Below are 19,824 nucleotides of genomic sequence, written 5' to 3'. Positions count from 1 at the left end.
TGTTCTTCTTCACATAAAAATGGAAAATTGCACTCTCCACAAGTTTTACACCTTCTTTCCGACTCCAGTTGACACTATTCCCTCTACATGAAAGCCCCCCCCCCCCCCACTTTTCTCTCCCTCATGGACAAAATGAATAGCTAAACTCTCAGTCATATTACTTACCAAATTGACCTGTCCTCTCCTCTCAATTGCTGCAGCTGAACACTTCAGAACCTGGTTATGCTGCCAGGTATATAGCTCATACAAGAGACTAACCAAAATTTGCCTCAATGTTGCTATCTCTGAAGACAGGGGACACACTGGGTACCCATCCACCCACTGTTATAGGTTCTGTGGTGATGGTAGCACATCATAAGTAGCTCCAAACAGGGACCATGTATGATTTGCCTGCATACACCACAGGTCCCTCAAACTAAGCCTCCTCTTTTCTTCACTCTCCCAGTTCATCCACTGTCCTTGGTTCATCTGAGCCACTGCCCTAGAATGCCTCACTGCTTCCTCCTGATGGCATATCTGCTCTGCAACCAATGTCCTCCTCTCTGTAGGGTCTCACTTATTCCACACTGTTTCCCCTGGACCGTCTCTCCCTTGCTGCACCCTACCAACAATATTTATATGCTTCAGAGTTGTCTGTGCCTCTTGTACTGCTTGCCTTCACTTCTACATCCATATAGCTACATTTGCCACCAGACTACTATCTAATGTATCATGGCTTCCTGACAGTTGCAACACTAACCTTACCTTAGCACACTTAAACTCCTCCACAAGGCTAGATATATAATCAAATCAAATAATAATCAAATAATCAATCAAATAAGTACGCTTAAATGAGACAACTGCACTGAATTTGTTCAACAGGCAGTTGTGAACAACAGTCTAACTGTTGAACACCCCATTTCTTTCACAAACTGCGATTGCAGACTAGATGTAAAACGATCAATTCAGACAGGAGTTTTGTCAACTACTCAATTGAACCTAATTAACTGAGTGCTGAGCCATAATGCACATACAAATCTCCAGGATGAAGGCTGAAAAACAGTTCTAAATATATATTTCTTCCTGTTTGTGGTATTAATTAAATTAAGTAATGCAGCTGTTCTTTTACACAAAACTACACAAACTTGAAACACTACACAAAACACATAGCACGGTTGGCTGTCCATTTGTCTCCCCATGAGACAGATGACATTTGGTCATTAAATGACTGGCTTCACGACTGTATGGAGATTGATCTTATTTTTCTCTTGTTTTTGGAGTCCCCTCTGGCCAGACTGTGGTTGAAGTCCTCCGTTACACCTGACCATTCACTCAGCAGGCCAGATACTGATGGAGACCAGGATTGTATAGGGACCTTCCAAAAAATAACATTGTGCTTATCAATAATAGAGAAGACTACAGAAAAATACAAAACTCAAGGAGTGTGCCCTGCTAGAGTTCAGGGAGACTGACACCGCTCCCTTTATGTATATTGCATTTACTTTTTACCTCCCTTCTCATCCTTTCTTTTCAACCATGCCATATGCACAAATATTACACAGTAAACTAAATTTGTGCTTGATTATGCTGATGCCAGTGTGTTATTTTACAGCCAAATCTTAGTAAGCATGAAGGATGTGTCCCAAAAGATGAAAGCACTAATTTAAAAAAGCAGTTGCATGTATTATGAGAATGGCAAATAGTGAAGAAGAAGCCATCATTCCTATAACTATGAACAAGACAAATACTTATTAGGTTTGTGCAGCTATATACCACTATGTAAAACACATATAGTTGCAAGCAAAAATTATACAAATAAAGAGGTGTGGAAGTGTACCCTGCCTGGACGTACTGTACATGCAGAAAGCTGAAAAAGCCAGTGGGTCCATTGAACAAGGTAAATGGTGGCAGGAAATTTTATTGAGAGGTGTGAATGGCAATGCTGTCATGGTGAAAATTGATTGAAATGCCATATTGTTAGATATCAACTATTCCTAAACATATGAATTTGACATATATAATAAGCATGTAAATCATGTAGATGAGCATGTACATCAAATTTTATGCTGTCATGACAAAGTTTGTAGGAGAGGTGATTGAAGATGACATTTTTACCATTTTTACCAACATATAGCCAGAGCTGCCTCCCACTCCACAGTCTTGATTCTTCTAGACTTTTCTGCAGCCTTTGACACAGTGGACCACACTCTGTTTCTATTTACCCTGGCTACATTGGGGGTCGCTGAGACCCCTCTCCTTTGGATTAAATCCTGCCTCTCTGGACATCTCCTTCAGGGGGTCCTGGAATGGTAGGTTGTCCAGGCCCCACAGCCTGTCTATGGGTGTCCCTCAAGGCTCTGTACTCGGCCCCCTCCTCTTCTCTCTTTACATACAATCTCTCGCCTCTGTCATCTCCTGCTACGGCTTTTCGTAACACTTTTATGATGACAACACACAACTCTTCCTGTCTTTCCCGCCATCTAACACACAGGCTTCTGCACACATTTCAGTGTATCTGAAAGACATTTCACAGTGGATGATGGACCACCGCCTAAAGCTCATCTTGGCTAAGACTGAGATGCTTTTCAACCCATCCAGGTCCTCCCCATTTCAAGACCTCTCCAACAGCCTAGACCCAACAAGCCTTTTCACAAATGCCACTGTCAAAAGCTTTTGTGTAACACTTGATAGCAAACTGTCCTTCTTTTCTCAGGTTGCAGGGGTGAGTTGGGTGTGCAGATTCTTTTTGTACAACATCTGGAGGATCCACCCCTACCTCCCTGTGTATTCAATGCAGCTCCTAGTTCAAGCCCTGGTCCTCTCATGACTGGACTACTGTAACTCCCACTTTGCTTGCCTTCCTGCCTGTGCAATCAAACCCCTTTAACTAATCCAGAATGCAACTGCATGACTTGTCTACAATCTCCCTAAAATTAATCAAGTTACCTCCATCCTCACTTCAATTCATTGGCTTCCTCTTATCGCTTGCATCAAGTTCACAACCTTGGTGTGGGCATACAGGACAATGAATGGGACAGCCCCCTCATATCTACAACCAATTTTCAAATCATATGTTCTACGAAGGACAGCAGAATCACTGACCATCTTCTGCCACAGACTCATCTCTTCAGACTGCATCTCGGTTCCACCTCAATCCCTGCCCCCTAATACTTGTTACCTGGAGTTCTTGCTGTTTATTTCACCTGTAGTGTTTTGGAGATCTAGTGACTGGTGTATGGTAGTATACTTGGCTTCCCTAATCTAGACAGATTGCACAAGTTAATTTAGGGTAGAGCCTGCATATTGTAATGCTCACACTCGCTGGTGTAGCAGTGTTGTTAGCCTGGTCTGACACTGTTGCTCATTTAACTTGAATTGATACACTTATGCTCTATTATGCTGGAATTTCGCTTTGGATAAATGAATGTAATTTAATGTAATGTAAATGATTCCCGTCTCCAGAATCACTTGCTTCGATCTCATTTCACATTTCCCTATTTGAAAAATGTAGCGAATAGGAATAGAATACCTGGCGCAGTTCACCAATAGCGAGGCAGACTACAACAGTGTACTGCGTCAAGAAGTGGGACGGCCTTCTGAGAAATCGGACATTTTGTCGACGGTTTAAGTTCAAGGTAGGTGAAACTCAAGGAGTGGGTCTTAACGTTGTGTTGTTTTTTTATTGATGGCAGTTTAGTCATGTAGCATTGCGGGGAAACAGAGTTAAGTTCATTAGGGTATCTGTGTGCCTGCGTTGCATGGGTGTGCGTGAGTGTACGTTATAACGCTGTAAATCTGCTGCTTTAGTACATGAAATGTTGCATATCTTCCTATATGTGTATGTAAAGGTCAGACGTTCGCCGTTAATTTTCAAGTAAATTTAATTTTCAAGTAAATTCCGTGGATCATTTGTTTTTATTTTTCAAGACTATGATTTTTACTGACTCTGACTGACTAAAGTACAGGGAAGTGTCATGTCTACTACTACCGCGCTCTGCTGTAGGAAAGAGCGAGGGGGAACACCGCAGTTGAATTAGTTTCGTTTTCGCTTGGTACTTTTTGTCTCATGATTCTAATGGTATGAGTCGTATGTATGTGAATTTCTCGGGTTTGATGAGGTTGTGAGGAGACGAAGTTAAAATGGAAAACTTTCGAGCGTCACATTTTCAGGAGCCCGCTCTCTCATTGCGGGCTCCTGAAAAGTTCTCCATTTTAACTTCGTTTCCTTACACCTCACCCATATAGTGTGGGTGAGGTGTAAAGTGGGAAATTTTGGTTGTTTTCCATTAAGTTTGATGTAGGATGTGTTAAAACTAGTATAGGCTTGGCTTAGTTAATTGGACACGTAAACATCTTTAGGTAAGATCTTTTGGGATTTAGGTCAGGAGATAGAAACTAAATTGCAAAGACTATAACTTAGGTCTGGCGTCCAAGCTACCTTTTCAATATTGAATGTCTATATTAGCATTGGCACTAGGCTAAGGGTTCAGTTTTCATTCACTTCTCATACGGATCATTGCAGTATGTTTGTTCCAGATCTGAACTGAAAGGTAACATTGGCATTGCTTTAAATCTAACGTAGAGGTTTGCAGTTTTATAAAATTACTGTGCAGTTAAACAGAGAATACAGAACTGTCATTAACGTATTTCACTTTCTGTCAAAGGAGGATGTTATGTGTTAACCCAAGGCTATCACGGGAATCAGCAGTTCAGCAAATGGAGAACTGAATCATCACATATTAGTGACACATTATTCTACAAAAACTGGGATATGTTTTCTTCAAAGGAAGCACAAATCTGTATACCATGCGACGTTTGATATTGAAATCTACTGTATTTATGGTAAGATATTTTATCTTACTGCTTTGAATAAAGATAATTTCAATGTTTTATCTGTTCAGTTTGTTTAATCTCATATCTTGTAATGGATTTTGATCAATGCTATCATGATGATTATACAGATGAGAAATTATTGCCATTGATAGTATAGTAGTATTCCCATCAAATGTAGTGTCTTGTAGAAGGATTGAAATTCACTGCAAATATTTCCTGAATATTAATTTACAAGACGGTTGTATTTTTTTGCTTAGCAAGTTCCCTAAAAACAGCACCCCAATCTTCCCCCAGTTTTCTCTAATCTTGTTATAAATCTAAACACTGAAAAATGGTAAATGACCAATCTGAGTGTCTCAGTTTATTATCAGGCATGTTGTTTAAATGAGCATTGACCTGCAGTTGCTGTCAGATTCTTAAGAATGCGGACACAAGTAATCTGTGAGTGGAGGAAAGATGGTATTTGATTTTGTAATTGTGTCAAGGGCCAGACAAAGAGAGAGCTCGTAGGATGCATCTTTTGCACAGTTTCTCCCTCTCAAAACTTGAGATTGAGATTAAAACGGTCTTTTTTTAACAGTTTCCTGGCTGCAGTAGAATGGGAAGGTTTGACATTTGCCTGCAATGGCTACCACTTTTTATAGGCTTATCTACTCACATTCACATGCTCAGTTTTGTTTATGATGGTGACCTATGATCTCAGTAATCGCTAGCTTCCACAATGTTATATAAAAGCCTATTCAGTTAAATTGCACCATATAAACCATTACTTCTGTTGGCACAAATATTTCCTTCCATTTATTTATGCACTGAGAATATTATTTTTAATAAATGTAATTTTAATAAATTATTTTAATAAATAATAAATACCAAGAAAGTGACTGGCCTACATGAGTTTACACTTACACTGCAAAAATTTAAATGTCAGTGTTACTGAAATGACTTCCCTGTCAAAACGCAGTGTGTGGCATTAGAGGGTATGAAATTTGAGGTTCAAGTGCTTATAAAAGGGGTTCCTCAGGGTTCAGCTTTAAGTCTGTTCTTGTCTGATGAACTTCAGCTGTATGCAGTTGACTTTATAGTTTTTGTTTTTTCCCAAGTGAGTCAAAGATTGATGAGGCATCACAAATTGCAACTAGTATTGTAGGAGCCTAAATGCAGTTTATTGATACAATATGAGTATTTGATGAATCAGCATGCAATAATTTAAGATCATATATAAAACAACAGTAATTTACATGGTTCATTGATTTAGAAGGAATTGGAAGGAATATTTACCGTATTTACAGGTTGATTTATTTATAGTTCATATTTACATGCATAAGATGTCATTTATGTTACATGTGTTGGGGTAAGAATTGGGGGGAAGTCAGGCAAGGAGAGAGTGGAGCCATACAGTTTTTTGACCTCTCGGTCTCTTTCTCATGAACTATTCTTGCTAATGAACAATCGTTCTGTGTCAAAGTAAACAGTTCAACTTTACCAAATGGTCCTGTGGATTTTTTTGATGTGAATTCGGACGAGGGGAGTCGTTAGAGCGTCAAGCTAAGGCTTCATTCATTGGAAACCTACAAGTGTTTCAAAATAATACTTCAAAATAAACATCTTCATCTGGAACTGGTGGTAAATCCAAGAAAGACTCTTGGATTTGGAGAAAAGGAACGCATAAAGATTGTAGAGGATTGAAGATTTGAAGGCCAGCAGATTAAGAAAGTGTGTTGTCCTGTCAGTATTTAGGCATTTTGCTGTTTGAAAAATTGAGTATTAAAGAAAGTGAAGCTAAATGTTTTAGGAAGAAATGCTTCTTTAGTGCATTTTATTTCCTATTCAACCAGCGCTCGCTACGCCCCTGCCCCTTCCCGCTCATTGGTGGAACATCAGTTTTAAGGGGCGCGTCATCTTACCTGGAAGAACGTGGCGACGGGAGCGCATAGATCAAATGTTGAGCGTGAATGCATGGTGCGTGTAAATAAAATGATTTTTTTTTTTTTATTCATCGCATTTCAGGCAGTCTTTTGCGATGTGTTTATTGCACATGTTCATATCGCGATGACGAGGACAATACAATTTATTAGTCGGCACTAACTGCTATGTTACGTGCTGCACACTGGACATGTGGAGTCTGGGTCGCCTGCGTCTCGGTTCCCTCCCCCCCCCCCCCCCCCCCCCCCCTTCCGCTCTCTCCCCTGACGCAGGTATCCCGCGGCGTTGCGCCCCGCCTCCTCGTTCCAGCTCGGCCAACCAGAAAACGGGGCGCCCCGATTTAAAGATTCGGGATGCTTGGGGTGATCGTCTCGCTGTTTTCTCTTCTGATCCGTCGCATTCATTTCTTCTACAAACTTGCCTGTACCGTGTGTTTGAGATTGCCTGTACCGTGTGTTTGATATTGACTTCGATTGTGGATCTTGTCTCGGATTTGGTTGCATTTCGGTTGTCGTGGGAGGAGGACAGGTAAGCTGGGGGATCCCCGTGTGAGGGTTCGCCGTGTTAGGGTTAGGTTAGAGGCGTGTGCCGCTCCTGTTTATTTTTGGTTAAGTTTGTTAGAGTAGGTAGGTTTCGTTTGGCTCTGCCACCCCTTTTGCTTTTGTATCTAGTTGGATTTGTATAGGTATGTAGGGTTGGTTTTGTTTTGTTTTGTTCTTTTCTTTGGCACCGTCTGTTGTCCTCCCTCCCCCGTTTTTGTTTGCCCTGTGAATGTTTGTCATTGTATATCGTCTTGTAAATATTGTAAATATATCGTGCTCCCCTATATTGCTCCCGTGTCTGGTTGTTTCCTTTTGTGTTGCGTCCCATATACGTACCCCTGGACGCCATTACCCACCTGGGATGTAACAGCTATCATAATTTAATTTAGTTTACCTGTGTTTTTTTTCTTTTCTTTCTATGCATATGCGTGGAGACACACGTTCAATAAAAATACATTTTACCTGACATTGAGATTGTGTGTGGTATGCAAGGGCTTACAGATATTCTTTCTTTAGATCAATTGTTTGTTCTAAATCAATCTCTCTAATCAATCTCTTTAGACAACACTCCTGCTTTTTGATGTTGTCTATGCCTGTGGCCGTGCAGAATATAGAATAGGTGAAGAATGCTGCCCTATGTGTAGTCCTGGTAAGTAACTGTCTTTTGTCAAACTACAGCTAAAATGGATACAGGCTTACAGGAGTTGTGAGAGAGCTCTTTTTTTATTGGGATGACACTGAATGCATGCAAGGTCACCATTTCCATGTATATTTTTCCTTTAGGGACCAGAGTCTACAGACACTGTACAGAATACACCAACACCTCATGTGTGCCTTGTGTTGGGGAAACTTTCATTGATCAACCCAGTGGTCTCATTGAGTGCTTTCGCTGTGCAGTCTGTGACAAAGGTGAGAATATTGATTTGCAGCAAACATATTAATGATTTGTAAATACTGGGATTGCAGGTATGCCATCCACTCACATTAGGGGTTGATGGGGCATACCCTATACCTGCGCAGCATAGTGTGAGGCCATTTTTGTGATATATGTCAGAAATAACATTTAATAAGCTTGAGTTCTGACAGTTTACATTTTAAGAGATATCTTGTTGAATAACAAATATTGTTTGGTCAAATACAAATTGTTCTGGCCTGTTTCAAATGCCTGTGATTGTACACTGAAAGCATTTTTATTAATGATATTAAGGGTTGCGACTGCTTTTAACTGAAGACTTTTTTCTGAATGAATCTCCTGTTTTGACAACAGAACTTGATATCATTGTCACAACATGGGTTTCAATTCTTCATTCCTCCACAGGCCTTGGGTTAAAAATAGATAAAGCTTGCACTCCCACCTCAAACACAGTGTATGGCCCTCGGGATCAGCACTTCTGCATTGAATGGGACTGGAAGGGGTGCAGCAAAGCAGAAAGACACACAGTCTGCAAGCCCGGACAATTCATCATACAGGAGGGTATTATATCTTTGGTATTACATCTTTATTACAACATATGTGTTTATCTGTAATGCAAACAACCAATATGTGTTAACAATGTGGTTTGTGTTTCTTAACAATTGGAATGTCTGGATGGATGTTTCTTAAAACTGTTGGGATGCCTTCTGATATTTGTAGGAACAGCATCCACTGATACCATATGTGGAGATTGTCCCGATAAAACCTTTTCAGATGGCCTGTCTACAAACTGCAAACCACACAGAGAGTAAGCTTCCTCACATTCCTGCATTTATTCTCCAATTATTCTATTTTCCAGTACAAAATTCAGTGTAGGCCTCATAAATTGTATATCCTGTGTGTTGATATTAAATAAAACATTTCATTTGCCCTAACCTTAATTTATTTTACATTTATTTTTGTTACAGTTGCAGCTCAGAGGGACTTCCTGAATTGAAACCTGGCAGCCATTCCTCTGATTCTGAATGTGGAGAGAAATCTATGACTGGTCCCATAGTGGGGATTGTTGCAGCTGTTACTGTATTAGTTGCAGCAGTAATAGGACTCGTAATATTTATAAAAGGTAAGTTATTCCTTCCAAGTGGTAAGACTTGTTTTTTGAGACATATTCAATGTTGATGAAGTGGCAGCTTAAGGTGTGCTCTCCTCCCTGTGTTCAGTGAACTAATTTCTTATATTTCTACTAGTTAAATCAATTATGAGTGAACACATTGAGTTGTATTCACTATTCACTGATAGAGTGGATACAACTCAATTATGTAAGGAATGTAAAAATTGAAATAGTGTAATACATTGACTGAATGGGATTGTTGAAATAGAAATGCATGTGTCTTGTTATTTCAGGGAGATCAGATAGGGAACCTGTTCCCACTACAGAACTTGGACAGGTAGAGCAGGTGTGAGCTTTCTTCCAGGTATATCTCCTGCTGCGAAGAAATTTCCCTGGGCTAGAAAAGATGCACATCACAGCCATCAATCCCCAGCCCACCACCCACTCTGGCCAAAAATGGGTGTGTCTTCTAGCAATCTGGATCAAAGGACCCTCAAGAGCCTGTCAAACAACTAATGGCTCATCTTCCTCTTGGCCAGATGGGGGCCCCTGGGAAATCTTCCATAAGACTCCGGATGGCCTTTATCAGTATAAATTTTTACCATGCAGATTACATGGGGTGCTGGCCACCTTCCAAAAGATGATAGATCAACTGTTGCAAAGCCCATATTGGAAATACACCTCTGCCTCTTTGGAAGATGATGTCATTCACTCAGACTCATGGGCCAGCTATCTGGAGAAGGTACGCAATGTGTTGTGTATCTTTCCACAGGCTGGATTGACAGCTTTCGTGAAGAAGTGCTGTCTCAGACAACAAGCAGCTCTCTGCTTTGGATATTTCACTGGCTGGGAGGAGGTGGCACAGAACTGGCCCCAAACTGGCGATAAAAGTCAGCTGATACCAGTCCTTGGTCTGGCAAGTTATATATGGCATAGACAGTTTAAACCCCACCCTGCCTCTGTAGCTAACCCATTGACAAAACATATTTGGAAGAACACCACTGAAAAACTGTTTTTGACAACTGAAACTGAGCCTGCATTCCAGGGCTTGAAAGCATTGCTATGTACAGAGCTCGTACTGGGGTCATCAGATGTGCCTCTGCTATGTATCCGAGAGACGGACATGTTGGAAACTGGGAACAGGGTCATCCTAACTCAGATCATGGATTTAGAGGAGCCCCCAGTCGTCTTCATATCTCTGATGCTGTTGCCAAGGAAATGCAAATGTGCAGCTGTGGAAACAGGGTGTATGGCAATCAAGCGGGCCTTGACGGCGATGTCTCCCTTTCTTTTTGGGCGCTACTTCACACTTATTACTAATAATACACCCATACATTGGATGGCCACTCTGCCAAAGACCAACGCTTCCATGGGTGCACGGTGGTTTCTGGCTCTGCAGCTGTACCCTCTCGCCACTCAGAACTGTGCAGGAGCTGTCCATGGTAACTCTTGCCTTCTCTCCCTCTGGACTGAGACCTCTGTCCTCCTTAGGTCAGGGCTTGGGGCGAAAGATGTGACACATCAGCAGTCACATCATGAGGCAGTCACACAGTCCTGCGGTCTGTTGTGCAGAAACTGTCCAATAATAGCACAAACAGAAACTATGTGGTCAGGAGGTAAGACCAGGGGGTCTGTCATTTTGCTATACAGAGTCACAGTTGCTGTGCAACGGCTCATGACACAGTTGTGCCTTGTTAGATTGAGAGTATGTGGCTGCCTAGAGGACCAGCCGTTCTACCCCAGGGCAGCAGCCAGGCACAGTAGTTCAATCACACATAACACATGCATTCCTTTCAGGTTCATTCTAATAAAGTATTGTGTATTATACTGTATGTGCATACTTTTCACATGTAAGCACATTATGTACAGCATTTATATATGTAAAACCACTCATTTTCTGGCAGCATTAAAATTTAAATGCTTTTTAAGAAAAGTATGTTTCCTGTGTGGCAATCATAATATCTGTGAAATACATAGAAAGTGTCACAAAATGGAGCACAAATGGAAAATGGCTGCATATACATTCTGACTTAATGAAGGAGTATGTATTGAATAATACTGGGACTATTAATTCTGCAAGATGCATTTCTGCAATCTCAGCTGAAAACAGAAATAACTATATAGTTTTGTTGAATATCATAGATACAATTGCAGAGAGTTGATAAAATGGGCCTTTCATCTTTTAAGTGTGATTTTTCTCAAATACTTCCTTTTTTGGGTGCAACTATTGGAATAAGTCGAGTCCAGTTAATGTTACTGTAGATTCTTCCTGCCTGGCAATGGTAAAATGAAATTTTCATTTAATACCTGATTTACCCCTGATGATCTCTGTTTAATGCCATATTTCTCTGAACTCCCATTGTCTACGTGTGACTGGAGGTTCCAGGGTTTCACCTAGTTAAGGGATGTGAAGACTGTCCTGGAGTGAGAGGTGAACCAGTGACAGGAGCAGCCTCATTACCTGCTGTTTAAATGCTCCCTTTATATATGTGTAGATATTTATTCATTGAATGTCTGTCTGCGCTGTAAATACCACTGTAAATAATACATTATCACTTCTGCAACAGAGTCTGGGGGAGTTTCTCCAACTCTGCCAAATTATATGGAGAACATTGGTGGACAACAATTTTCAGGTCATGTTAGAGATTTTCAATTGGATTTAAGTCTGGGCTTTGACTCAGCCATTTCAGTACACAAACTTTTTTTTCCCCCCCCCCCAAACCATTCCTTTGTAGTTTTTGCCCTGTGGTTAGGGCCATTGTTCTGTTGGACCATAAATCTTCTCTCTAAACTCAGATCTTTGGCTGAGTGAAACAGGTTCTCAAGAATTTGCATGTATTTGGCTCCATCCATGTTGCCCTTGATGGTAATAGGCTTACCAGTTCCTCCTGCTGAAAAGCAATCCCAAAGCATGATGCTACCACCATAATACTTGATGGTAGGGATGGTGTTATGTGGGCACCAAACATAGCGCTTTGCCTTTAGACCAATTAGCTCAACTTTAGTCTCGTCAGACCACAACATCTTCTGCCAAAAGCGCTCAGGTTTTGTCACATGACTTCTAGCAAACTCCAGGCATGCCTTTATGTTGGCCTTTCTCAGAAGTGGCTTCCTTCTGGCCACTCTCCCATAGAGGCCGGATCTATGAGGAGCTGATGATGATGTTGTGTACACAGGTTCTCCCATTTCAGCCAGTCAGCACTGTAAATCCTTCAGTGTTGTAGCTGGTCTCTTGGACACCTCTCTGAGAATTGCCCTTCTGTCCGGGCACTCAGTTTGGAAGGATGGCCTGATCTTGGTAGTGTCTGGGTTGTGCCATATTTTTTCCACTTTGTTATAATGGATTTCACAGTGCTCCTAGGAAGGTTCAATGCTTTGCTGATCTTTTTATAACCCTCTCCAGCTTTTTTCCTCCAAATATGTTTCACGGGCAGTTCCTTGGTCTTCATGACAGCAGGACTGATCTGACCTCCTAAAATCAGTCATATTTATTGTGCAAGCATACAACTGGACACAGGTGGATTTGAAATGAACACAGGTGTACCTTGTGAAACACTTCTCCTAATTTAGTTTGTTTAAAGAAAGGGGGGTGAATACTTATTACTTACCAATTAAGCAGTTTTCAGATTTGTATTTTTTAAAATAATTCTGAAGGTATTTAAATGCTTTATTTCATTTGAGTCACTTCAAAAGGAGCAGGAAAAAAAATCCCATTCTAATATACTTAAATTTGATGTTCGAACACAGCAAAAAGAAATAATCAGTGGGGGTGAAGAATATTTTCTGAGACACTGTATATAGCGAATAGTGGGCAGAATAGTGGAACCTTCTACCCTTCCTTCCCAAATGAATGTAGCACCATTACCTAGTTAACCAAGTAGCAGAATGTGGAGACACAAGGATGCATGATGGAGTAAAGGGACATTAAACTGGTGAGTTGCTGCATCAGGAGATATGCCACAACCATCTGTAGTGAGTAAGTCAATGTAACATTGGAGCTACTGTGAAAATGGCAGGGTTTTTGTTGCTGCTGCTGGTGAAACCGGTTAAAGTCCAAAATGGTGCTGAACTGAAAAGTTGACAAAGGACCCAGGAAGTCTGTGCCTACAAACCTATAGTGATATCTAAAAACAACAGTGCTGAACAGGGTAGGAAAATGGTATCTCTCCATACTGGTGTGAATGGTGACTGATACAATGTTCCACAGCAGGTGTGATGCAGAATGCTACGGTGAGAGTGTGGGCAGGGCTGGAGCTAGGCAAAGTACTAAAGGTAAGCTAGTGGAGTAGAATGGCTGTGAAAGAGTGCTTTTGAGTTGGTGACCTGGCAAAATTAGTGGACGCATGAAAATGGCTCTATTGACCGTGGCAGGATAGGGGGAGGCCATTAAGTTATGAGGTAATGCAGCTGAGCTCTGTAGTGGGAGACCAGGATTTGGTTCCCACTTGACTGTACAACTACATTACAAGACGACACAGCATGATGATGATTTTTATACAGTGCTGTGTATTCATACAAGCCATCATAAATTCAAAATTTCAGCCAGAAGTCCTATGAAGGAATAGGTGGTTGAAAAGGGGTATCTTTTAAAAGTTTTGTTTTTTTTCCCTCAATTTCAGCTGCACCTCCAGCATGAGTTGGGATTGAGATTCAAAGCCATCTAAAAGCTGTAGCTCCCCCCATTTTTAGTTGATTGTAAGCAACCTGCATTAGGAAAAGAAACTCTGACTAAGTGTACTATGAGTTATCTGAATTAAATGAGATATATCACGAATCAATATTATGACTACTTAGAAATCTTTTAAAGATAATAGAATTAGTAATATGACTAGTCATAATTGAATTAGAGATATCTTGAATTTGAATTGTGACTAGTCAAATTATAGTTTGTTTATGTTGAACTGGAATTATGACTAGTCATAAATTAATTGTAGGTATCTGAATTTGGAATTTCCATATAAGTCAACGATAAAGTCAAACGATGTCACGAGTCTGAATTAGATATCTTGAATTGGATTTTTGACTAGTCAAAATGAAATTGCAACTAGTCACTCATTTTTAACGAGTGAAAATTGAATTATGGAGGTCTGTAATCGTCAATAGTGGCAAAGTAATCGTTAATATCTATCACTGAATTAAAGACAAGTTATCAACATATTAATTATTATTAAAGTATATTCTATTGTCTTTTTTATGATCATTTGTTTTAAAATATAAAGACTATAATTTGAAGGTACAAGGAGGTCTAATATGTTTTCACCTGTAAAAAAAAAAAAAAAAACTGCAAGGGGAATTCCGACTTGCATTCTTTCACTTTCATCTCTGTTCATTTAAAGGAAACGCAGCCTTTAATTAAAATTTAATTAAAAATCGCTAAATTAGCTCGTTGATGGCTGTAATGAAAACAGAAAACTTCTGAGCGTCACAAGTCACCCCCCCACACGCTCTTCTCGAAACACCGTGTGGTATTTCTTCTGTGTGGATGAAGTTGTCAGGGTTTCAGAGACTGCTTCTCTCAACAACCAGCAGGCGTCCTTGTGACAGCCTGTCTGGCCCGGTTGCCTGCTGCTTCCCTGAGCTTACACCAGAGGGACTGCCTTCCTGTCTGTGTCTGAACTGTGTGTGCCTGATCTAGTAAAATTGTTTTCAGTAGAGTGTAATTAGTTTCTATGTGTTTTGCTGCTCTATTTAAACCCTGCCTGTGGTTTGGCTCCCAGTTCAGTCCTAAGCTACCCTGTGTTGTGTGCATTCCTGTGCCTCAGTTTGCTTGTATCTAATAAAGATTCTTTGTCTTTTGAAACCCTGTGTTTTTGTATGATCTCTGCATCTGGGTTCCTCCTGCTCAACCATTACAGAAGTGGAAAATACTAAAACATTCCTCTATGAGCTTGATTCAGGATATGATGAGAAGATTATGATGAAAGCAAGAGAAGTTGTAGAGAAGTTGATGAACTAGTAGGCTATACTCTTTTAGATGTCAGAAAAGTAGACCTCTTTCGATAAGATCTGTTAGCATTTAGAACTGGAAACCACATTGGAAATACTTAATTATGGTGTTCAAGGTGGTACTTGGTAACACCATACTTAAATATGATGTTCAAATATTGACTGTCAAGAGGTTTAATATTACCATTGGCAATACCATTAGGTTCAGTTTTCATTCACTCATAGGTCATTGCAATATAATCTAATATAGAGGTATTGTGTAATTTTAAAGTTTATAAAATTGCAGTATAGTTTTTGTCTACCTTTGAATCAATGTAGCTCAGAGTATGGCCTTACCTTTTTGTATGTTATCCCTGTCATCATCTGCAGGACCCAAGACACTGGAGCACAATACACAGGTGAGTATCACAAGTATGATATGGGGTTGTACTAACGTTTCATATTCTGCATCATATTTCAGCATTAATGAATTCATAGGGAGACTGAAATGCGAAATATGGCTTTACATGCAACATGTTAATACAGACCCATATTTAGTATTTCAGTATCCCTATGAGTTCATTAACACCTAAATATGATGGACAACATGCAACTGTTAATACAGACTCATATTTGTAATTTGCAGTTTCATAGAGAAGTTAAATAGAGAATACAGAACTTACATTAACATATTTCACTTTCTGTCAATGGAGGATGTTGATTGTTCACCCGAGGCTATCACAGGAACCAGCACAACAAATGGAGATCGTCAAATATTAGTCCTTTCTAATGTATTGACACATTATTCTATTAAAACTGGGATATGTTTTCATCAAAGGAAGCACAAATCTGTGTACCATGTGGCATTTAGAAGTCAAAGCTACTTTATTTATGGTAAGTTATTATATTTTAGCTTACTGCTTTTGGTTGTTTGTCTGTTCAGTATGTTTTGCTTTGTATCTTGTGATGGAGTTTAATCAATTTTGTGATGATTATACAAATGAGAAATCATTATTAGTAAAAGCATTGCAATATTGACATCAAAGGTGGTTTCTTATAAAAAAAGTTGTGCTTCACTCAAAGTTTCTCTGTTACTCAAATTAACCGGTCTTTCTTTCTTTTCTTTTTTTTTTTTAAATTTAATCCCATTTAGTGAATAGGAGAAATTTGTTTGTTCTCTTCCCATGATAACCAGGAGCCCAAGCCTGTAGGACTAGAACCATTTTGGTTGATAATTTATTCCACTCTGCCCAAAAAAAAGTTTTACCTGATATTGAGATTTTGTGTGGTACGTGAGGGGTTACAGATATTCTTTCTTTAGATCAATTGTTTGACCTAAATCAATCTCCCTAATCAATCTCTTTAGACAGTACTCCTGCTTTGTGATGTTGCCTATGCCTGTGGCCGTGCAGAATATAGAATAGGTGAAGAATGCTGCCCTATGTGTGGTCCTGGTAAGTAACTGTCTTTTGTCAAACTACAGCTTGGAGGTGTGAGAGAGCTCTTCCTTTATTGTGATGTCATTGAAGGTGTGGCAGGTCAACATTTACATGTATATTTTTCCATTAGGGAGCAGAGTCTACAAACACTGTACAGAATTCACGAGCACTTCCTGTATACCATGTATTGATGGAACTTTTACTGAGGAACTGAATGGTCTTGCTAAATGTTTGCCCTGTGCAGTCTGTGACCAAGGTGAGAATATTGATTTACAGCAAACATGTTTATGATTTGGAAATATTGGGATTTCCGGTATGCCATCCACTAACATTAGGGGTTGATGGGGCATAACCCATACCTGTGCAGCATATAGTGTCAGGCCATTTTTTGTCTGTCAAAAATAACATTTATGAAGCTTTAGGGTCTGACTCTTTAGATGCATTTCTGTACCATCTAAAAACTTGAAACTCATAGTGTTGCCATGATATCAATTCTTCATTCCCCACAGGTCTTGGTTTAAAAATAGATAAGGCGTGCACCTTTAACTCAAACACAGTGTGTGGACCTCTGGATCAGCACTTCTGCATTGAATGGGACTGGAAGGGGAGCTGCACCAGAGCAGAAAGACACACAGTTTGCAAGCCTGGACAATTCATCATACAGAAGGGTATGATCTGGCTTTTTATCTTCATGTCTGTTTACCTGTAATGCAAATAACCAATATGTATGTTAACAGCATGGTTTATGTTTTGAATGCCTTCTGGTATTTGTAGGAACAGCATCTAGTGATACCATATGTGGAGAATGTCCTGATAAAACCTTTTCAGATGGCCTGTCTACATACTGCAAACCACACAAAAAGTAAGTTTGCTCACATTCCTGCATTTAATCCCCAGTTATGTTATTTTCCAGAACAGAAGTCAATGTGGGGCTCATAAAACATAACATAACATAATTACTTTTTACATTTATTTTTGTTTCAGTTGCAGATCTGAGGGACTTGTTGAAGTGAAACCAGGAAACCATTTCTCTGATTCTGAATGTGGACAGAAATCTATGACTGGTCTCATAGTTGGGATTGTTGTGCCAACTCTGTTAGTTGTAGCAGGAGCAATAGTCTTTATTTTCAGAAAAAGTAAGTCATTCTTTCCAAGCTGTGATATCCGGACTTTTATTTTTTGATATATAGTCAATATTGATTAGTCCTCCCTGTGTTCAGTGAACTAATTTGTTATATTTCTACCAGTTAAATCAATTATGAGTGAATACATTGAGTTGTATTCACTGATAACTGAGTGAATACAATTCAGTTATGTAAGGAATGCAAAAATTTAAATAGTGTAACATATTGACTGAATGGGGTTGTTGAAATAGCAATGCATGTGTCTTATTCTTTCAGGGAAATTCATCTGAATAGGATACTTGTTCCCTCTAGTTAGGATCCGTACCTGCAGTGGTCTGGGACCCTGGACTGTGAGAGCAGGGGTGACAGGTTTCCTCCAGGTGTTCCTCCTGCTGCAAAGAAATTTCCCTGGGCTAGAAAAGATGCACAGCACAGCCATCAATCCCCAACCCACCACCCACGCTGGCCAAAAATGGGCTCCCTGTTTGGCAGTCCGAATCAGAGGACCCTCGAGAACCTGTCAAACAACTAATGGCTCATCTTACTCTTGGCCAAATGGGGGCCCCTGGGAAGTCATCTATAAGACTCTTGCTGGCCTTTATCAGTATAAAGCTTTACCATTCAGATTACATGGGGTGCTGGCCACCTTCCAAAAGATGATAGATCAACTGCTGCAAAGCCCATATTGGAAATACACCTCTGCCTCTGTGGAAGATGATGTCATTCACTCAGACTCATGGGCCAGCCATCTGGAGATGGTACTCAATGTGTTGTGTATGTTTCTGCAGGCTGGATTGATAGCTTTAGTGAAGGAGTGCTGTCTCAGACAACAAGCAGCTCTCTGCTTTGGATATTTCACTGGCTGGGAGGAGGTGGTACAGAACTGGCCCCAAACTGGCAGTAAAAGTCAGGTGATACCAGTCCTCGGTCTGGCAAGTTATATATGGCATAGACAGTTTAAACCCCACCCTGCCTCTATAGCTAACCCATTGACAAAACATATTTGGAAGAACACCACTGAAAAACTGGTTTTGACAATTGAAACGGAGCCTGCATTCCAGGGTTTTAAAGCATTCTTATGCACAGAGCTCATACTGGGGTCATCACATGTGCCTCTGCTATGTATCCGAGAGACGGACATGTTGAAAACTGGGAACAGGGTCATCCTAATTCAGATCATGGATTTAGAGGAGGCCCCAGTCCTCTTCATACATCTGATGCTGTTGCCAAGGAAATGCAAATATGCAGCTGTGGAAACAGGGTGTATGGCAATCACGTTGGCCCTGACGGCAATGTCTCGCTTTCTTTTTGGCGCTACTTCACACTTATCACTGATAATACACCCATACAGTGGTTGGCCACTCAGCCAAAGACCAATGCTTCCATGGGTGCACGGTGGTTTCTGGCTCTGCAGCTGTACCCTCTCGCCACTCAGAACTGTGCAGGAGCTGTCCATGGTAACTCTGATGCTCTCTCTTGCCTTCTCTCCCTCTGGACTGAGATCTCTGTCCTCCATAGTTCAGAGCTTGGGGCAAGAGTTGTGATGCATCAGCAGGCATATCGACACACGGGCAGACAGTCCTGTGGTCTGTTGTGCAGAAACTGTCCAGTAATAGCAGAAACAGGAACTATGCAGTCAGGAGACGTGATTGGGGGAGCTGTCCTTTGGCTGTACAGAGGCACTGCTGCTGTGCATCGGCTCATAACACAGCTGTGCCTCAGTAGATTGAGAGTATATGGCTGTGTACAGGACCAGGCATTCCACCCCAGGGGGGTAGCCAGGCACAGTAGTTTAAATACACATAGCAAATGCATTCCTTTCAGGTTCATTGTAATAGAGTATTGTGTATTATACTGTATGTGCATACTTTTCACAGGTAAATATATTATGTATAGCATTTATATATGTAAAACCACTCACTTTCTGGCAGCATTAAAATTTAGATGCATTGTAAGAAAATATGTTTTTTGTGAAATAAGTAGAAAGTGGCAGAAAATGGAGCACAACCGGAAAGCTCCACGGTTGCATATCCAT

At 40.4% G+C, this 19,824-nt stretch overlaps 1 protein-coding gene across 1 annotated transcript; it reads left to right on the top strand.

Moving 5' to 3' along the window:
* Nucleotides 1-9,799: 9,799 nt before the first annotated feature.
* On the top strand, nucleotides 9,800-18,587 carry LOC118780275. Its single transcript, XM_036532686.1, has 7 exons — nucleotides 9,800-10,043; nucleotides 10,347-10,814; nucleotides 16,593-16,680; nucleotides 16,796-16,921; nucleotides 17,223-17,333; nucleotides 17,440-17,527; nucleotides 18,578-18,587. The coding sequence occupies exons 1-7, from the start codon at nucleotides 9,942-9,944 to the stop codon at nucleotides 18,585-18,587; spliced, it is 993 nt and encodes a 330-aa protein (XP_036388579.1). The 5' UTR covers nucleotides 9,800-9,941.
* Nucleotides 18,588-19,824: the final 1,237 nt, after the last annotated feature.

The sequence above is a fragment of the Megalops cyprinoides genome, chromosome 7, assembly GCF_013368585.1.
Source record: "Megalops cyprinoides isolate fMegCyp1 chromosome 7, fMegCyp1.pri, whole genome shotgun sequence".
Classification (NCBI taxonomy): Eukaryota; Metazoa; Chordata; class Actinopteri; order Elopiformes; family Megalopidae; genus Megalops; species Megalops cyprinoides.
The sequence above is the reverse complement of the archived record's forward strand: the minus strand, read 5'-3'. Positions and strand labels throughout refer to the sequence as shown.

Excerpts from the sequence above, each read along its gene's own strand:
- LOC118780275 (XM_036532686.1), top strand. The coding sequence starts at position 9,942 with ATGATAGATCAACTGTTGCAAAGCCCATATTGGAAATACACCTCTGCC. Across the intron at positions 16,922-17,222 it reads CTGTGCAGTCTGTGACCAAG|TGTGTGGACCTCTGGATCAG; the intron begins GTGAGAATATTG and ends ACTCAAACACAG. Across the intron at positions 17,334-17,439 it reads ACAATTCATCATACAGAAGG|GAACAGCATCTAGTGATACC; the intron begins GTATGATCTGGC and ends TGGTATTTGTAG.